Raw genomic sequence first — 17,366 nt, forward strand, 5'->3', positions numbered from 1 at the left:
GATCTACAGCGACTCACAAGTGGTGACTTCCCAAATAAGTGGGGAATATCAGGCAAAGGACCCCAATATGAAGAAATACTTGGAAAAAACCTTGGAACACCTAGGGCACTTTGCGGAAACCGAGGTCAAGCATATAACTCGGGATCTAAATAGCAGAGCTGACGCCCTGTCCAAGTTAGCAAGTACCAAACCCGGAGGGAACAACAGAAGCCTGATCCAAGAAACCCTCCAAGAGCCCTCGGTATCAAAAGCAGAAGATGAACGAGAGGTACTTGAGGTAGTCGGCCTAAACCTCGGATGGATGAATCCCTTAGTCGAATACCTAAAATTCGACATTCTCCCTAAAGAGGAGAAAGAAGCTAAAAATATCCGAAGGGAAGCACAACATTATACTTTGGTGAGAAATGTCCTTTACAGAAGAGGGATATCAACACCATTGCTGAAGTGCGTACCGACCTCAAGAACCGCCGAGGTCTTGGAGGAAGACATAGTGGGATCTGCGGAAACCATCTCGGAGCAAGGTCGCTGGCCAGAAAAGTAATCCGAGCAGGATTCTATTGGCCGACCTTGCAGAAAGATGCAACAGACTTTGTGAAAAAATGCCAGCCATGCCAGATGCATGCAAATTTCCACGTGGCTCCACCAGAAGAGCTCATTAGTATAACTTCCCCCTGGCCTTTCGCAAAATGGGGGATGGATCTGTTAGGTCCTTTTCCCCAAGCACCAGGGCAAGTTAAATACTTAATCGTGGGAATAGATTACTTCACAAAGTGGATAGAAGCAGAACCACTAGCCACAATCACAGCCCAGAGAAGTCAGAAATTCCTCTACAAGAATATTATCACAAGGTATGGGGTACCTCACTCCATCACCACTGATAATGGCACTCAGTTTATCGATTCCACCTTCAGAAACCTAGTAGCGAGCATGAAGATCAAGCATCAGTTCACCTCGGTAGAACACCCACAAGCAAATAGACAAGTCGAGGTAGCCAACAAAATTATACTGGCAGCGTTGAAAAAAGGTTACAAGATGGAAAATGAGCATGGGCTGAGGAGCTCCCTCAAGTGCTATGGACTTATCGGACCACACCTCAGTCTGTCACAGGAGAAACACCCTTCTGACATGCTTATGGCGTGGAAGCCATGATACCAGTTGAAATCAATGAGCAAAGTCCAAGGGTAAGTTTCTACGACGAGGAGTCATTCGAAGAAGCTTCGCCCCAGACAACTTGGTCTTGATTAGAAACGATATTGGAGTTAACAAGTCTAGGAATGGAAAGCTTGCTGCCAATTGGAAAGGGCCATACAAAATTAATGAGGTCCTAGGAAAAGGCTACTACAAGGTGACCGACTTGAACGACACCGAATTACCTAGGTCGTGGCATGCTTGTAATATGAAAAGGTACTATAGTTAAAAGCGAAGCCCACTCCCTGATGTACTCTTTTTTCCGACTTCATGGTTTTTCCCCAAAAAGAAGGGTTTTCTTGAAGGGGGGTTTTAACGAGGCATCAAAGTGGAGGCTAAGGGGCACCAATTTCCAACCCCTTAGTAGCAAAAGTTACCTTCGTGAATAAATAAAGATATTTTTTTCTACATCTCTTTGTAAATTTCATTAAGTTATTATCGTTTTTCTACGAAACGTACCGACTTAAACTCGGCAAAACATAAAAATTCCATGCCCGACCTACGTGGTCGGCAGGATAAAACGACGAGGTACAAGTCGTTGTAAAGAGGTTATAAAAGCAAATCATGTATCTCGGAAATGTAACGACTAACAAGTCAAAAAAACCGAGAAGAATCGAAATGCATCGTGAAAATAGCCTAAGTTATGAACAATCCAAATAAGAAAATTTGAAGTCATAAGGAATGTCAAAAAGAGATAAAAGAAAACCATCAAAAGTAAACGGCAGAAGTTGTGTCAAGCCTTTAAAAATCCAAGAACAACTTAGGCAAAACACAACCTGCCCATATAAGAGGTTTTTCTAAAAACAAAAGACTAGAAAGGGTTATTTTTTCACGAAAATCCTGACAAAGGAAGTAGCATGCACACATCAATTAAACTTAAAACCCCTTATCCAAAAAAAGGGGGGAAACAAAGCACTTCTGTTTACGTCCATAAAAGGCCAGAAAATGTCAGGAACAAACCACCACTAACAAAATATAGAATTTTTTAAAAACAAGGGGCCCACCGGGCCCCCAAATAGCCAAATATCAATTAAAAAGAAGATCACCACCACCAGAAGGAAGGTCAGCAGGGAGAGAAGTCAGAATAGCAACAGGAGAGGATGAAGCAGATTGTTCAGGACCTTAAGAGGGAACCTCCGAAGGACTCAGGAGGTCTCCATCTTGTCACTTCTCATGAGGAGGGGACTCCACTATCCTCTGCCCCCGAGTCTTCAAGTTGGAGTCCCTCTCAGGTCGGGGAGGAGAGACAATGGCCCCATCTACCACAATCTTGTCAGGGTCAAGAGGAGAAAGGTCCAAGTCAGGTGCAATAACTCTGACCTGCTCCTTAAAGATCCTCCAAGCCTCTTCCGAACCTTCAGCCACCGAACCCTCCAAGTCCTGAAAAGCTTTCCGACATCCTGCCAGCTCCTTCTTTAGGTTAAGATTCTCCCCACAGAGCCTGACATAATTCTGCTCCGCCTTCTCCTTAAGGCCCTCCGCCATGGCACGCTGGCCCATTAACTTCTTCTCCCTCTCCTGGAGCTGAGTCCTCTCCTCCTTCAACTCGACGACCTCCTCCTTTAGCCTTTTCTCCTCCTCCTAATAAAGGAAGATCCTCCCCTCTAGCTCCTCAACCTTTTGGGTAGAACCCAAAGAGCTAAGGGGAGTCTTCTCCAAAATATCAAGAAGTTTTGTGCATACTCCAGCCGCCTGAACACTCCCCTAAACTAAGAAATTAAGATGGTTTCAAATGGAAACATCATCCATATTAATTTGGGTATAAGGATAGATGTGATTCCGAACGAACTTGGGGCCACCAAATTTGCTTTCCCAGAAAAAGAAGAGCTAGACTCTGAAGTCTGGCGCTTCTTCTTCTCGGGTTCAGGGGAAGATTGGGGCGGGGCAGGAGGAAGAGAAGAAGCAGAAGAAGATGATACCATAATGGGACGAGAGGAGGTCCCCAAGTTACAAGGAGGAGGAGGAGGAAGAGTGCCAGCAGCCCTGGCAGCGTCAACTCAGGCCCAAGACCTCTTCTTGGTGTCCTGTACTTTTTGGTAGGAAGAGCTGGAACTTTTCTTCACCATCTCTGAAAAAGAAAGCGGAAAGTTAAATTACAAAGTCGGAATGCTGCATCGCAAACTCCCGCCGCCCTAAAACTTTCTTCAGCCAGAGCGGAAAGGTGGTTCCGAACAGAAACATCATCCATACTTATAAGAGGATAGATGTTCTTTCGGACGAATGCAAGAGCATCCGCCTTAACACCACCTTCCCAAGAAGGGCCAGACTCTGAAGTCTTGCGCTTCTTCTTCTCCGGCTCGGAGAGTAGTTGGGCAAAAGGGAGTGGTCGAGTCAAACTTGAGGAGGAAATAATATGATAATAGGTTGAGAGGGAGTACCAACATTCCTAGGAGGAGGAGGAGGAGGAGGAGGAGAGACGACCGCCTTGGAACCCCCGAACCTAGCCCGGGACTTTGCCTTGGCTTCCTGCACCCTCTGGTAAGACTCTTGAGCATTCTTTTTTGCCATATCTATAAAAGAAACAATCAAGTCACAAGTCGGTAAAATACAAGTCGGATAAAAGACAAGTCGGTGAAATACAACTCGGAAATAGGAAATGCATGCGCTACCTATGCAAGATTGAACAAAAGTCGACGTCCCCTGAAGGATTTTTCTTGTATCTAAGTATGGGGCCCTCCCCCATGCTTCACGGAAAAACCCCACGATGGCCGCCTCCACCTCGTCTAGGTCATCTAGACCAATCTTTTCACAAGGGGTGGCCGGCAGCCAATAAAGGGGAAAACGAGGGGAGGAATGCTCGTCCAGAAAAAAGGGGTGGTGACCCTCTACAGCTTGAACCTTGAAGAAGAAGTTTTTGAAGTCGTGGAAGGATTCGTCAAAAAGGGTGAAAATCCTCCGACCTTGAATGGCTCGGAAGGATACCCATTGTTGTTTGTTATTTAGCCCACTAAAGGGCTTAGTCATATGGAAAAGAAAAAGAAAATCAAAAAATACGGCCACTAAAGAAGAGAGATTCGAAACCAGAATCTACAGGTCAACCTATCTACTCGCAAAACAAAACATGCAACCATAAAGCATGACATGGAAAAAGCAAAACTAACCTTTATCCAAAAAGGGAGGTTGGTGAAGGGCAGAAGTCTTCGAACGCAAGGATGCAATACGAACAAGATAAAGAGAAAGTTTGAAAGATTGCAGAAACGGAAAATGGAAAGAGAGGGAAAGTATTTATAAAAAAAGGCTAAGGGGCATAATGGTAAAAAACGAGGCAGTCATTAATGAGACTGCACCGTTACCAAAGCCCTCAATCCCTAAATGATCCCTCAACGGACACGACGTTCGAATTGACGTAACTGTCAGAAACCAAAAGTCGCGAGAATCACGTCGGTTCCCAAGATCCGTGTTCTTTCAAACAAGTCGACTACGCACCCGAGTTGAATACTTGAACCCAAACTTTAAAGAAAATTTGGGCTCAAGTAGGGGCACTGTTCATACCCTGGCCCAATACAAAGGCCCAGGTCCAATCAAAAGGCCTAATCTAAAGGATTAGAGCCTAGCTAAGTACTGGCCTTCACATAAGAAGTCGGTATCAACCACGACTTGGTCAGAAGAGGTCGGATGAAAGATTAGCTGGCAGATAAACACTCATTCAAATGAGTAACCGCCCCTAAAATCTCTCTAACCGCCTCATAAAGCCATATCTTAACCTCCCCAAGATAATAGGGACGGTTACCACCCTAAAGATACGGCACTACACCAACGGTGGTTATTGGCTCATCTCTATAAATACACTGACACTCCCTCAGGTATCTCTAAGTCCAATACTCTCTAAGACCTGCTTGCACTCTTGCTAACTTAGGCATCGGAGTATCTTTGCAGGTACCACCCCCCATTCTCACGCGAGCACAAGTCGGACGGAGCCTCCCGAGTTGCGGACCTACCCGGAGTTCTCCTCCATCACCCACTTGGGCCGCCAAACGCCATCCATATTATTAATCTCCGGTTACCCACCGTAACAATTTTATTTTATATTTGGTAAATCAAAAAACTCATAAATTTGTACTTGTAATTTTTAAAAATTGGGAATACTTTTGAAAATATCTCAGCAAAAATTTTTAAAATTAACTTATTCTTATCAAAATTAAAAAGTTTAATATAACTTCATTCATTAATTAATATTCATAATTAATTCTTATATTAAAGATTATTATAATATTTTTAAATTTTAAAAATAATTTTACCAAATGTATTATTACTTGTGATTATTAAAAATTATTTTTAATTTAATTTATCAAACAGAAATACTACCATTTTTTAAAAGCTAACTTTTAAAAATTAATTTTTATAAGATACTTTTAAAAAATAAAAATGTCACCAAACTATATTTAAAACTAATAAATCACTTTATACACCAACGATTTATTTATTTATTTATTTTTGTTTACAATAAACACAATTTTTTTGTAACAAGCATTGACTTCTCACTACCACAATCAACTGAATTCCAAAACCAAACGGCAAACCAGGAAAACCAACTAAACCCAATCAAAATGCCTTCACCTCCCTCATCCTTCGCAACCATTTCTCGTAACCGCACTGTCTTCTCTAGAAAATGGACCAACAAGGAATACGCAATCGCATTCACAAGCTTCTCCTTCACACTCATCCTCTTCTCTCTCACTCGCCGCCCAAACCTCCAAGAACCTTCTAGAGTCTCTTCCTCCAATCACCTTGTTCCCTTGACCCTCCTCTCAAATGCCACCCAAAGAGGCGCACGTTCGTAACGTTAACGTTCCCACATCTTAGAATTACAACGCGTTCAACTTTCTCTCTTCATTGCGTAACTCGAATTTTTATTGTATTGCTTGTCCAGTTTGCTTGGATGGGAGTGCCCCTGGGTACCACTTTCAGAAGGGATTCGGGTCCGGATATCAAAATTGGCTACTTCACATTGAGGTTTCTTATTTTTATTTCTTTTCATTTTAAGAATTGCAATTGTAATTAGTATTGTTTTATCTCTGTTTTTTTCTTTATGAATTTTGTTTCTCTAAAAAAAAAAAGGAATGCTGATGTTGGTTCTGGCTGATTTTCAATTGTGGGGTTCAGGGAGGTGGGTGGTGTGATTCGGTAGCTTCGTGTTATCAGCGAAAAATGACTGCGTTGGGTTCGTCCAAGCACATGGAAACAGAGGTTCCTTTCTCTGGAATATTAAGCTCTGACCCTTCTCAAAATCCTTGTAAGTTTTTCTATACTTTCAAGTAGTAGCATTTCAGTACTTCAGTCGCACTATGATAACTTCGTACTGTTACTGATTACTAATGTACAAATATCCTGATGTTTCTATATGGATACGGTGATGGTGATTATGGATACGGTGGCTAAAAAATTGTAACAACACTTTTTAAGTGTTGCTAAAATTAAAGTCACATTTATTTTTATATTTTGGTAACACTTTTATTTTTTAAAAAATATTGTTCAATAGTAAAAAAATGTTAGTTTAATTATAGCAATACTCTTTCTGAGTGTTGGTAAAGTTCTATACCCACTGTAGTCACCGTAACTACAAGCACCATAGCATGCATCATATATATATTTGTTTTAGTTTTGTAGTATTTGCAAGTTTTTATTAATAAGGGATTTTAATTTTTCTGAACAATGTAAAACTCTTCTATGCTAACATCAAATCAGGTTTACCACGAACATAGAAGTGGTTTTTGTCCATGTCTTCGGGAACACCTGATCGGAATTCGGTGTTGCTGTGTATGTGCATAGAAATTAAACTCATATAGGGATCATAAGCGTCCGTTAAAGTTGTGTTCTTGTTTTGAGATTTGATATTAATATAGGGCCTGTGGAGTATAGTAGGGAAAATATGGCCGTGGTTGCTGGATTTAGAGATTTTACCTCAAACCTGGCTTATTGTGTTTTAGGCTATGGATTTTTTATATTTTTAATAAGTGATGTTACTTAGTTTGATGTGTCAAATTTATTCAGATTTCTTTAACTGGAACAAGGTGAGGGTACGCTATTGTGATGGTGCATCTTTTGCTGGCCACCAAGAAAGTGAGATTAAGGTTGACCTTTTCTTTTTTGACTTTAGGGGCTTTAGGTTTCCTTGGTATTAGTTGATGTTACCTCTTAACCCTCTTGCATATCAAGTTAAGAAACTCATGTATTCGTTTTGTGAAAAAATAAATTATAATATATTGTAGGATGGAAATGGGTTGTTCTTCAGAGGCCAGATCATTTGGGAAGCTATTATGGATGAACTCTTATCAATTGGCATGTCTAAAGCAAAACAGGTGATACTTTCATTATGTGCCAGTTGGTGATTTGTTCTGCAGTTATTATCCTTAGTGGATGTTCACTTGAAAAGATTATCTATATCTGATGTGTGTGAAACATTTTAATACCTGGTATTATGCAAGTCTATGTAAGGAAAACAAAATGGGGCAATGGGCCCTGTGATAGCCATTACAATTTTTTTTTCTTAATTTTTTATTTTATTTTACTTTTTTGTGTGTATTTTTTTCCCCGGGCCGGGGGGGGGGGTGCGGAGAGGGGCTTTCAATCACATGCTCCATACCTGTTTTACTCTTGTTGGTTTCCAAGGAGTTCCCATGTGATTGGACATCAGAAATATAACAGGAGGCGAGCTTTGACAAAATTGTATGATCCCGCCCTATCATTTAAGGGGTACTAAAATCAATGCCTCAATCATCAAAATCTTGTTTAGAAATCAAGATGGGATGAACACTATTTAGATATCCCCCTGTTTTTGGTCATGAAGGTGTTACTGGCCCTACTGAAACTGGTCTGTCTGTACTAACCATTCCAATACCTTTCCTGGCTTGGTCAAGAATCACAATAGTCAGTAATAGTGTTCTTTAACTTTTTGTACCTTTCAGTTTGCTATCAAGTCTCATCACAGTGAAAGTTATATCTTGTCATATTTCTGTTGGGTTATAATTGTAGGAAATTTTGTTTTTTCCAACTATTGGTTGAGTTGCTTGATAGGAGACAGTTGTTGTAAGTGATAATTAAACTGACTTGGAGATAGACTGTATCTATATTATCATATCAAATAATTTCAATTGACTAATTAATAATCCTAGTATGAAATTGTACAGATGGTAATGTGGAAGCTTAGATTATTTTATTGCTGTTTCAAGTGAGGGAAAAAAATGCAGTTTAAATGTTCATTTGTCTTCTATTAGACATTTAGATGCAATTTGCCCCAGAGAATATGCTTTGGCATAAACAGTTGTTGGTGAGTTTTGATGCATCAGACTTGCCCTATAACCTTCTATGTATTATGATAAATAGGCTACTTTTGCAGGCACTGCTTTCAGGATGCTCTGCTGGAGGGTTGGCAACTCTAATACATTGTGATGACTTCCGAAAATATTTTTCGAAAGACATAAATGTTAAATGTCTTGCTGATGCTGGGTTTTTCCTAGACGAGTAAGTTTGTATCTGGTATCTCATTTGCTTTTCTTGCCATGATATTTTCTGTTAAATTGAATGGTGCATGAGGTACTTCTAACATACCGGGTGATATTTCTTCAGGACAGAAGTTTGTTACTGAAATATTTTAACATTTTCTTTTTAACTGCTACCAGAGGTTTAAAAACTATGGACATGGGGCATTGACTACTTTTATGTACTTGTTTGTTGCACTTTATCCATCTTTCTTGGTTTGTGCCACCACTTACTAATCAAAACAAATAGGTATAATCTTTATATTATAAATTTCAGGGAGGATGTTCTTCGAAATAGGACAATGAGATCTTTCTATCATGACGTTGTTCAGCTTCAGGTAATGCATTCCTTGCTTAAATGGATGCATTGTCTTTAGATTATTGAGTTTGATGATCACATTTATAGATTGAAGAGAGAATTAATGTTTTCAACACTATCCTATATATTTTATCGCATAACACTTGCCAGGGTGTTGCAAAAAGTTTACACAAAGATTGCATTGCTAGAATTGAACCATTTAAGGTAGGTTTTCGGTTTCTCTAGCCTTTTTGCCGCACCCTCCTCTGTTATAAGTTACATTGTAAAATTTTCATGTATTTCAGCTGAAACAACCAACTATTGATTTGTATTGCAGTGTCTTTTTCCATTAGAAATTGTTAAGAACATAAAGACTCCAGTTTTTTTTGTCCACCCTGCTTATGATTTTTGGCAGGTAAGTTTCTTCAGTAGGCTTTCATTATTTTCAGGTGTTTGTTATTTAACCTATTACATCCATCTTATGTTAAATTATATTTAGATACAAAATATTTTGGTACCTCATGGTTCAGACCCCCATGGTTACTGGAAAAGCTGCAGATTGAACATTCCCAATTGCAATGCTGATCAGTTTGATGTACTTCATGGTATGTATAATCCATCTTTCCAATTTTGACATCAATCTAGAATTGAAATTTTTATAATTTAGATTCTTTAGAATACTTCTATACACCTTCTATGGGACTACGTTTAGATGTTGGATTAAAATTGAACATATGATGATGACGATCCAACCCAAGCGAATGTAGTAGATTGTTAGCTTTAGGGATTAAGACCCTGAAGGGCTTTAGGCATATAGGCGCAAAAGGTTCAGGGACCATTTTGGAGTTAAGCAGAATCAGGATGAAGAAATTCAGTGGGTCCTCAAGTCCTAACTTGTGCAGAAATCAACTATTGAGAGCAAGGGAATGTGATGTTGGCATGTGGGTGTGCATATAGCACTTGTGTAATTGTTGTTAGGGGAAAGAGGGATATAAGGGGTAGAGAGTGAGGAAAGGAAAGGCAGGTTGAATTTGGTAATTGGCTTGGGAGAGTGGGGCTGCCATTTCCCTCGGTTGGTTGTTAATTCTCTTCTATTTTCTCTTCAATTGTAAGTTGAGATCTAGACCATTAGTGTGAATAATACAATAATACTACTCCTTCTAGTCTGTGTTTGGTTTCTTACAAACTGGCATTAGAGCTCTCGTTTTTGGGAGTTCTGTGAGCCTTCTTGCTGCCACTGCCATGGTGGAAAGGGTTGATAGCTTGGAGAGGAAGTTCGATGAGATGATGCGACTTGGGAAGGGTTGGCAACAAGGATGTTACCCTACTCAGAGGGGCAACCAAAAGGGTGAACTCAGAGGACCAGTGAAATAGGGTCCAAGGCACTTGAGGGAGGAGATTGACTCCGCACATCACCTCCAAAGAGCACCGCGACTCTCACTCCCATCACCGAGAGGAGTGGCACTCCCCCCATTCCCATGGAGGCCAAATGTTGCACTCATTGCCCTCATTGTCGGCAACACAAACAATATCGAAAGATGGAGTGCCAATTTTCGTTGGTGAGGACACATTAGGGTGGTTAGTGAAGATTGAATGTTACTTTGTGGTAAAAAGCTTGAATATCTTGGCCACATCCCGTGTTAAGGGGATGAGAGGGTTCTTAGCTCTAATGCGGTATTATTGAAGATTTGTAAAAGGGTATGGTAAGATTGCATGGCCGCTGATACATTTGTTATAGAAGGACCAATTTCAGTGTGGTTTAGAGAAGCAACTTGCATTTGACAGGTTGAAGGAAGCCATGACAGCTAGACCTATCCTTGCCGTGTCTTTTATTAATGAGGAATTTGTAATCAAAACTGCTGCGCCAAGGAAAGGCTTGGAAGCTGTACTTTTGCAAGTAGGGAAACTCATGGCATACATGAGAGTCCTACATTATTTGACAGGGATCAGTTAAAATTAGTGTATGAATGAGAACTAACGGCAATAGTGCTCGAGGTTCAGAAGTGGAGGCACTAAACTTCTGGGTCGGAAACTTGTGGTACACTGATAAGAAAAGTTTGAAATTCTTCATTGACCAGTGAATAACATGGGATGAACAAAAGTGGGTTGCAAGCTACTGGCTTTTGTTTTCAAAATTAAATACAAGCCTGGAGAGGACAATAGAGTGGCTGATGTACTCTCTTGGAAGGCTTATTTTGGGGCTATCTCTGCAGTCACCTTGTATGAGTGGGAAGCATTAGAGGCTGAATTGCAGCATGATGTTAAGCTAAAGTCTATTATTGAAAATTAATTCTAGGGAATATTTCCCATGATGGCTTTGAGCTCAAAGGTGGAAGTTTGTGCTACAAGGGAAGGCTGGTCTTACCCAATAATTCATCAAGCATTCTATGATTCTGCAAGAATTATTCAGTTCAATGTTAGGGGAATATTTTGGGTTTCTCAGAACATACAAAAGGATTTCTGCACTTCTATGGTAGGAGGGTATGCAAGGGGCCATCTAGAGGTTGATCTGAAGTTGTGATACGTGCAACCGGAACAAATATGAAACTCTATCTTCTACGGGTCTGCTGCAACCACTTCCCATTTCTTCACAAATTTGGGAAGACATTCCAGTGGATTTCATAGAAGGGCTTGACACTAGCTTTGTAGGGGTTGATAGGCTCACTAAATATTCCCACTTTCTTGGCTTCTCACACCCATAGAATTGTGGAATGGCATGGCAGATTTTGCATCCAGCCATCCACAACCGTTTGGGGATGCTGTGTTGTAGAAATGGCGGTGGCCGCAATTCTGGCAATGCCATGCTGTTCCGCGCATGAATGGTGGAAGTGGCCTGTCTGGGGGTAATATTTTTTGCTTTGAGGGTTATTTTGGTTGTTTAGAAAATCCTAATAGCCAAGTTAAGAGCCGACATTCTCACTTACATTTGCAGTTTTTTTGCATGTTTTTTGTGCATATACATGTATTGTCAGTGCATCCGCCATTTCTGCCATTTTCCACAACGTCATACGACATAATCCTATGGCAGATTTTTGGTTCTCTTTCATGAGCCACCATCCGCAATAAAAATAAAAAATTATGCATACAAAGCAAAAGATGTGGCTTCCTTGTTCGTTTCGAGAGGTGGTTCAGCAACATGGGTTCCCAAAGTCTATTATTGTCACTGATTATGATACTTTTGAGTTCGTTCCAGCTGGAGTTGTTTAAGCAAGTATGAACTAAGCTAAAATACAGCTCTGCACACCATCCTCAAACTGGTGGCTAAACCGAAAGGGTGAATAAGTTCTTCTAGACATGTTTACAGTGTTTTTGTGGGTATAGAACCCAGGCAGTGGTCCAAACTTCTCTGCTGGGCAGAATTGTGGTTCAACATCACCTACAATGCTTTTGCTAAGACAACTCAATTCAAGGCCGTATATGGAAGAGTCCCTTCCATTCTCCTCGGGAAGGGGGATAAACCCTCTGTGATAGAGGAAGTTAACAAAATGATGGTAGAAAGGGATGTTGTCCTGGATGAATGAAAGTGGCTGCTGACTCAGGCACAAAACCGCATGAAGAATCGTAGGGTTGGGGTCAATCAGAAGAGTCAATCAGAAGCTTAATCCTATAGATTGGAGTCCCATTCCACAAGAGTCAATCAGAAGCTTAATCCTTGGTTCTATGGCCCGTTTAGGGTTGGGGCAGTGGCACATAAGTTATAACTCCCTCATGGTGCAAGAATACACTCATGTATCCTTGCTGAAAAATTGCATTGCTGAGAATGTCCACTGCAATCCCTTATCCAAAGATCATGCATAGAGTTGGGAATTGCAAGTCTATCCTCCTGAAATTTTGGTAGTGTGGCAGAACACTCAGAGTGAGGTAGAGGTTCTAGTGAAATGGCAGAGCAGGCCCGAGTTTGAAAGTTCTTGGGAACTGGCAGCTGATATTAAGCTCAGTTTCCCTGCAAGGAGGAAGTATTGTTAGCTTTAAGGATAAATAAAGCAAAAGGCTGCAGGTATTAGACGAAAAACGTTCAGTGACAGTTTTGGAATTAAGCAGAATCAAGGAGTGGAAAAGTTGAGTGGGTCCTCAAGTCCTAACTAACTAGTGCAGAAATTGAGAGCAAGGGAATGCCATGCTGGCATGTGGGTGTACGCATATAGTGCTTGTGTAATTTCTGTTAGAAGAAAGAGGGATATAACGGGTAGAGAGTGAGGATAGGGAAAAGTAAGCCGAATTTGGGAGGCCTGGAAGAGTGGGGCTGCTATAGTGCCCTGTTTCTCTTGGCTTGCTATTTTTATTCGATTTTTTCTCTTCAACTTGAGCTGAAATCCAGGCTCATCAACATGAATAATACAATTGCACTACTACTTCTGGCCTTTGTGTTTGGTTTCTTACATAGACAACATATGAGCTTGAATGACTTGAAAAATTGTCACTTCCAGGTTTCCGTAAATCATTGCTGAAGAGACTTGACGAGTTCCAGCAACGAAAGGAGATTGGAATGTTCATAAATTCCTGCTTTATTCATTGCCAGACAGGGATGGGAGAGACATGGCACTCCCACAATTCCCCTAAAATAAATGATAAGGTAATTAAAGTTTGTGCTTCTCATTCGTACTGTGAAGATCATAATTATTCAATTCAACTAACTATGATAAGGTAATTAAAGTTTGTGCTTCTCATACGTACTGTGAAGATCATAATTATTCAATTCAACTAACTGCATGAGTTTGAGTAAATTAACCCTTCTTCACTTTGCTTCAAGGTAATAGTCTAAAACTAATTGAGTAAATTGCGTCCCTTCCCTTTAGAAATGCTTCAATTACATTGTCCTCCCAGTTCCTTCTCTTGAGAGATGATATTCCACTACAATTAGTCCAGTTTAATGTGAATAAACCTCTCAGCGTTGCAGAGCAACTATGTGGGAGCACGAGGGATAGTTCTCTTTCTGCTCCTTATAACTCCTAGTATAAATGGTAGCTAGTTTTGGATATTGAACCAATGTTTTTGGTTAAATCCTGAAGTTGATAGTGGGCATGTTCAAAGTTCAAATGTTCATTTCATCTTCAAAGTCCCGAATTGAATAGACAGTAGGGAGTATTCAAAACTAACTGTGGAAGATAGACCACCCCTTAGAGGCTTTTACTCACTGCTCATTGCCGCTAAAGATTCATTCACATTAAAATTGATTAAAAGTTTACCACATCTCATCTTTCAAAAGAGGGAAGTGTAATTTCAAAAAACAAGAGGGTGCTAAGCTTCCTTCATAAGATTGCCCAAATTAGCATGTTCTAGCTGTGATTTTGACAATTCCATTTAAACTCCAAATTGCAGTCCCAATATTATTGAGATGCTTGACTTAGGTAGTCAAGAAGTGATTAATTTTAATATTGTGGTTTTGTTAATGAATGTTTATTGCTATGAATTTTGACGTGTTTTCTATTCTTTACGGATGTATATTGATCTGTACATGTGTAAAAGATTTAAGGTTCATAAAGATGAGAAAATATAGGGATTAATTACGTTGACCTTCCTTGAAGTTAATTATTATTTTGCTCTTTTTGTTGGAGAAAGTACATAAATATGACATATGATAGATCACTTTAGCACAATCTACTTTATATACTCCCATCGCATACTTTACATACTGATACTTTGAAGACCTTCCTTTCCTTAAAAATTATACATAGCTAACCTACTTTATGAACGGTCTTGTACAAAGTCATACTGGAAATAAAAATGCAGAGGAAACGGGTGTAATTTACCACAATGGTATATACCCTGCAAAGTGCTAACCTCTAGCGAAGTAAGTTTCCTGTAATATAGTTCTGTCAAATTAACATTAATGAATGCATAGTAAGATATGATGCACATCCAGTTGGTTATGTAACTTGTATGTCAATTATGTTAGATGTACACTAAATATCAGCTATCCGCATATAATATATATTGGAATACAAAATATTCATTGAAAAATAAAAATGATTTAAATGATAAATGTATTAATACACAAATATATAGAGACTGATTTTTGTGTGCACATAGCTTTTTCTATTCTTTAGTTCTATTGTTACATCTTTATTTATTTATTTATTGAAATACTTACAGTTCAATTTTTGTTGTGACTTGAAATTTATGAATTACAACAAAGAATCAGCAAACTCCAACTCTACCATGTCTGGTTGCTAGTTTTCTAATATTCACATCCCTAACCTAACTGTTCTCTTGGCTGCATATCATGTTGCTTCTGGAGCAGACAATTGCTGAAACTGTTGCTGATTGGTACTTTGACCGCAAAGTTCTCAAGCTAATTGACTGCCCTTATCCATGCAATCCCACTTGCCGCAATATGGATTTCACCAGAAAATAGAAAAGCTTAGGGAACCAGGTTTAATTTTGCCAGTTTTATCTCTTAATTGCATTCTTTTATGTTGAAGAAATATCTTCCCTTTAATGTCCATACAACGACCGAGTTAGAGAATATTTTGGGGCATTTCATCTTATGCATTCACTTGAACGATATTGTCCTTACCTTTGTTCTATGCAGCAGGAGTTTCCCCCTAGACTAGGTTCCATCCTTGTAAAATGCTATCGTTTAAAGTTTTTAATGATAACTTTGATCAAAAGAGAATAAATTTTATACAATCTTGCTTTAAACTAAGAACTTTTTAGTGTTCTTTCTTTCCTTCCTTTTGTGTATACATATTTCCCATGTGTGGAACACTTGAACTTTGTATATTGATAATACATGCAATGCTAAATTGCTAATGATGGTGTGATTATTGTTAGCGTTCTTTTTATGTGACAAAAATATCTTTAAAACTCTTATCGCACTTTCATTAAACTAGCTATGCTAGGAGGATGGTAAACATGAGCATTAGCTTAATGTGATAGAAATGAAGATGCTTTGATGGATGAAAAAATAGCCAAATTCATAGGGTTAATAGTAAAATTAGTCCTCAAAGATAAAGAATCCTTTAGATTTGTTTCTGAAAGATTTTTTTTAATCAAATTGGTCATTAAAAGATTAAGTAGTCATATTTATCATTTAGTTATTTCACTCATAATTTTGGTCAACTATTAATAATGTAAAATGTTAACTGATAGCATACATAACACATAACATGTAATTGAATGTTGAGTAAATATGTTTACAAAAATCTATCAAAATTTAGTCACTAAGTCATATTGGAATAGAATTTTTGTAATTGGAAAAAATGACTAAATAAATTTTCATAAACATGTTTGGTCAATTTTCAATTAGACATATTAGGTATTATATATGTTAACAATTAACAATTTACGACTTCAATCTTTGAAAAAATTGTTAATTGAGTGACTGGAGAATAAATATGATTAATTCATAATCTTTGAAGAACCAATTTGATTGAAAAAATCTAAGGGATAAATTTAAAAATATTTTATTTTTTAAGGACTAATTTGACTATTAACCCCAAATACATACGAACAAAATAAGAATCTAGAATATAAGAGAGAAAGTTATAGTAACGCATATTGTTGAAAAGATGATAGAATTCCGGAAAAAAATATTTGTACCTATGAACTCTATGAATGTTGATAAAAGTATCCATCAAATAAAGAAACTAACATTATACCCATAAAAGATGGATTTCGTGTGACAAAAGTATTCAAATCCTAATTTTTTGTTGACATTTTAATAAAATTCTCAAATTATCCACACCTTTTGTCTTCAACTGCAACTCCAACTCTACAATATCTCGTCTTCAAATTTCAAACTTTTGCAACCCTCCATTTCTACCATCTTAACCATATTTTCTCTTTTTTGCTACACCACCACTAGCACCATGACAATGTCGACATCAACTATCTCAACAAATCTACAGTTATGTTGAAGCAGAGCAAAACGAACGAAGGTGTAACTTGGATTTGGCGGCAAGTTGGAGTTGGTGGCGATACTGAACAGCGACGTCAATGACGGCAACAACATCTCATCTATCTATTGTCATATTCTCCCTCAGCGACCATCCCCTTAGCAGTGAACCCCAAAATCATTGAAATTAACTATAATCAAAGTTTATTCCAATTTCATACAAAATTAATAAAAAGAAAAAATATAACAAAACAATTAGAAACTCATAATCATAAACATTATTCCAAATTACAGAATCATATAATCAGAAAGACAGAAACTCAAAATGATCAAAATTAAGTAATTAACAAAAGAAAAAAGCAAACAAGTACTACTCACTAGCAATGAGGGAGGCATGAAACTAATGACAAGACAGGAACAAAACAGACAACGAGGGAAGGAGGAACAAAACAGAACTGTCGGTGAGGGAGGAACGATGAGATAGAGACGCATAGTGAACATCTTAAAGAAAGAGAAGAGGGGAAGAGGATCTAGCAACAGGAAATGAGAAGAGTAAAAGAGCTTG

The 17,366-nt window shown here is 38.7% G+C and overlaps 1 protein-coding gene across 3 annotated transcripts; it reads left to right on the forward strand.

The window, feature by feature from the left end:
- Positions 1-5,651: 5,651 nt before the first annotated feature.
- LOC107484718 (pectin acetylesterase 5) lies at positions 5,652-15,613 on the forward strand. 3 transcript variants are annotated; one of them, XR_008008360.1, is made up of 13 exons: positions 5,652-5,961; positions 6,059-6,141; positions 6,292-6,421; positions 7,180-7,259; positions 7,398-7,487; positions 8,525-8,649; positions 8,944-9,004; positions 9,136-9,189; positions 9,302-9,379; positions 9,464-9,569; positions 13,392-13,537; positions 13,609-14,755; positions 15,206-15,338. XR_008008360.1 is itself a non-coding variant. In XM_016105259.3 (12 exons), exons 1-12 carry the CDS (start codon positions 5,736-5,738, stop codon positions 15,317-15,319), a joined length of 1,293 nt encoding a protein of 430 aa, XP_015960745.1. In that variant the 5' UTR covers positions 5,653-5,735; the 3' UTR covers positions 15,320-15,613. The 3 variants fall into 3 exon arrangements, 2 of the variants coding, with proteins under 2 accessions (XP_015960745.1, XP_015960747.1); XM_016105259.3 differs by lacking the exon at positions 13,609-14,755 and having other exon boundaries at positions 5,653-5,961; positions 15,206-15,613; XM_016105261.3 differs by lacking the exons at positions 9,136-9,189; positions 9,302-9,379; positions 13,609-14,755 and having other exon boundaries at positions 5,653-5,961; positions 15,206-15,613.
- The last annotated feature ends 1,753 nt before the right edge of the window (positions 15,614-17,366 follow it).

Source organism: Arachis duranensis, chromosome 4 (assembly GCF_000817695.3).
Source record: "Arachis duranensis cultivar V14167 chromosome 4, aradu.V14167.gnm2.J7QH, whole genome shotgun sequence".
Taxonomy (NCBI): Eukaryota; Viridiplantae; Streptophyta; class Magnoliopsida; order Fabales; family Fabaceae; genus Arachis; species Arachis duranensis.